Below are 2798 nucleotides of genomic sequence, written 5' to 3'. Positions count from 1 at the left end.
CCTTTTGCGTGAGAAGGGAGGGGCATCAGCTTGCACATAAGCCCACCAGTGCTGCTCAGTGCTCAAGTATAAAGGCAGTGTGAAGGCAGAGACACTTGCACACTGCAGCCATGTACTGCCCAACCACAGGGCCTGGATAATCACATCCACTTTGGATAACCTACACAACTGTACCTGGCCCACTCAGACACTAGCCGCTGGCTTTGCCTTACAGCAAAAGTGAGGTAAGCTCTTAAGTATCTGCAGCAAGTCCTAAATTCAGGAGTGCAAATTGATGCTGGGTGAGTGAAAGGAAGGAAAGGGGAGAGGGGAAGGAAAAGGAAGTAAGAAATGGGGCACAAACTTTTCTTCAGAGCTGCAAGGCTTCAGGTCCCACCGTGTAAGCACGGGTTCCTAATTTAAGACGCTTTAAGATCAACCTGGTCATTCACTGGCTGGCAAGGCCCTGGGCTGAAATCCCAAGACCAGTGAAGAATGAGGCAGAAACAGATTCTCCAAGGGGCTTCAATTGCTCAAGAGAGGGCAGGTAGGGAGGGCAGCACTGTGTGGCTCTCAGGAGGGTTGCTTAGTTGCTGCAAATCCCGAACCAGGTGAAAAGCTGGTCTAGTAGGAAGGTTACAGTCCAGGCAGCCAACCTTCACTGCAAAAAGAAGGGAATGCCAGGGCATGTCACCACATCTGCCATGGCTCTGGGAGGAAGAGTGGGCTTGAGAAGCCACTTGCTGCTGCTAAAGGACATACTACTCCAGAGCTTACTTAGGATACCCAGCATCATCCAGGTGGGTCACAGCAGGTCCCCTCCCTGGCAGGGTAACACTAGGCAAGTTCTCCCCTCTGTGGCTGTTGCACGTTCCCTAGCCAGCAGCAAGGTGTCAGCTCAGCCACCCAGGCCACCCTGGGTGCCCCTGCATACCCACAAGCTCTGCTCCCTGCTGCTGCAGCCTCCACCAGTGAAACTGTCCCTCCATCCCTGGCTTGGGGTACAGTAAGAGGCAGGGCACTCCTTCGCTATGCAGGGTCCCCAGAGTGCCAGGTGCTTCCATGGCAGCTCACCAGTTGTTGCTAAGGAGAGGCAGTGAGGCTCCCTTAAGTTGGCTGAAAACATGGGGTGGGGTGGATGTGCAGACTATTTGCTGGCACTGGACAGGCATAGGCATCGGCATCGGACACGTAGCATTCTCTGGAGACAGAGAGTTAAGAAAGCCTTGTTTCACAGAGACAACCCCATGACAAGACAGCCCTAGTTTCTCTCCAAAAGCCACACTGCCTCCTCCAGGTTCCCTTGTCCCACCTGCTTAAAAACATGCTCTCTGGCCACTATAATGGGAGGGGCTGAGGTGTAAGTGTAGGTGTAGGCTGGATCTGGGCACCACCTTACCTGGGGACTTGCGAGTGGTTTAGAACATGTCATCCAGGAGCAGGTCAAAATCACGCAGACTTGCTGGCAAAGAGACAACACAGTTAGAGGGAAGGCAAGGGAAGCCAAGTGCACTGAGGAGGCACAGAAGGACCTATATCCCTATGTGGACCACGGGTCCCAGGGATCAAGCCAGGGGGGAGTCTGCAGGAATCACCCAGAAGGGTCCTTTTTCTCCCTCAACAGGCAGAATCTCTGAGACTATACCATAGGGTTATTGTGTGTTTGGAGACAGAATGCCCCCAATATGATCCCTGACCTTGATCCTGGGGCCAGTGTCCTGTTGTTAATTCATAACCTGCTCACCATTGTTACCACAACTGCCAATGGGGAAAAGGAAGGAGCCTGGGGCCTGTAGATATTCCTCTTGAAAGCAGCATGGTTGTACTTTAATTTTACTAAATGTAATAATACATATATATGGCTCTTGGTATGTACCAGGCACACATTCTAAGTGATTAGCGAATATTAATGTATTCAGCCCACAAACAACTCTGCAAGAGCAACAGTGCCAGTTTAGTCGGGAAAGACCAAGTAACTAGGCCCAAATCACACAGCTGCACGGGAAGAGCCAAAGTCTGTACCCAGATGAGCCTAGAAGCCATGCTCTAACCACTACATCAACTTGAAATTTTGCATTGTCTTTGACCCAGAAATGCCTTTTGTCAGTTATTCCTAAGGAATTAACCAGGACTGCCCAGGAAAAATTTACGAAGGAGAATGTTCACTCAGCACTGTACCTGGGAAAGAGTGGTGACCTGCCTGGCATGAGCAGAGGATTCCAAGTCAGGGGATGCTATAGAGGTAGGAAAAATGATGTTTTCAGAGAATTCCTTCCAACGCTGTGTGCGAAGCACGCAGCACTGCACTCACATGCACAAGAGGAAGGGGACAGAGCAGACTTGGGGTGCTCCTCCTCAGGAATGTCACAGCCCATGTAAGGCCAGCCATGCTTGGTGCAATCCAAACACCCTGAACTCATCAGTCTCCCTCGGGTGAATGAAGTGAGCTCAGAGGCAGACCAAAGACGCCAGGCCAGGGTTAAGAGGCACATTGCTGGGACTTGCTCTTCCCAATCGTCTCAGTCACCAGCCGGGGCCTCAAGAAGGGGCCTCTGACGCCCACGACTCACAAGACTTACCTTCAGGGGATGTGTCCCCTTTTCAAGTCAAGAGTAATTTACTCCATGTCTTTTTAAAGCCTCCCAACATTACATGTGCATGGTATTATGTATCAAAAAATATGGGGAGGGGAGGAGGGGGTGAAGGGAGGGCAGAGGTAAGGGGAAAAAAATGAGAATCAAGACTTGCCATGTAAAGGTACATGATCCCAACAATGAATGTAACTGTACTGTATCCCTAAATGTACCAATAAACTCAAT

The 2798-nt window shown here is 50.7% G+C and overlaps 1 protein-coding gene across 6 annotated transcripts in view; it reads right to left on the bottom strand.

Annotated features, from left to right (window-relative positions):
* Nucleotides 1-399: 399 nt before the first annotated feature.
* Cdc14b (cell division cycle 14B) overlaps nucleotides 400-2798 on the bottom strand; it is a 71278-nt gene continuing 68879 nt past the window's right edge. The window contains exons 13-15 of one of the 6 annotated variants that reach the window (XR_777025.3): nucleotides 1379-1437; nucleotides 1054-1180; nucleotides 400-640 (exon numbers count right to left, since the gene is read on the bottom strand). Coding sequence is in view for 2 of the 6 variants with exons in the window: in XM_010607630.3 (XP_010605932.1) it covers nucleotides 1398-1437 (40 nt within the window). In the remaining 4 variants the exon portion in view is untranslated. Of the gene's footprint in view, nucleotides 641-1053; nucleotides 1181-1378; nucleotides 1442-2798 lie in introns of all 6 variants that reach the window. The other 5 variants (XR_777024.3, XR_777026.3, XM_010607630.3 and 2 more) reach the window with 5 other exon arrangements.

This window comes from Fukomys damarensis, unplaced genomic scaffold, assembly GCF_012274545.1.
Source record: "Fukomys damarensis isolate Sample0158 unplaced genomic scaffold, DMR_v1.0_HiC HiC_scaffold_27, whole genome shotgun sequence".
NCBI lineage: Eukaryota > Metazoa > Chordata > Mammalia > Rodentia > Bathyergidae > Fukomys > Fukomys damarensis.
This window is presented reverse-complemented; position numbering and strand designations above follow the sequence as displayed.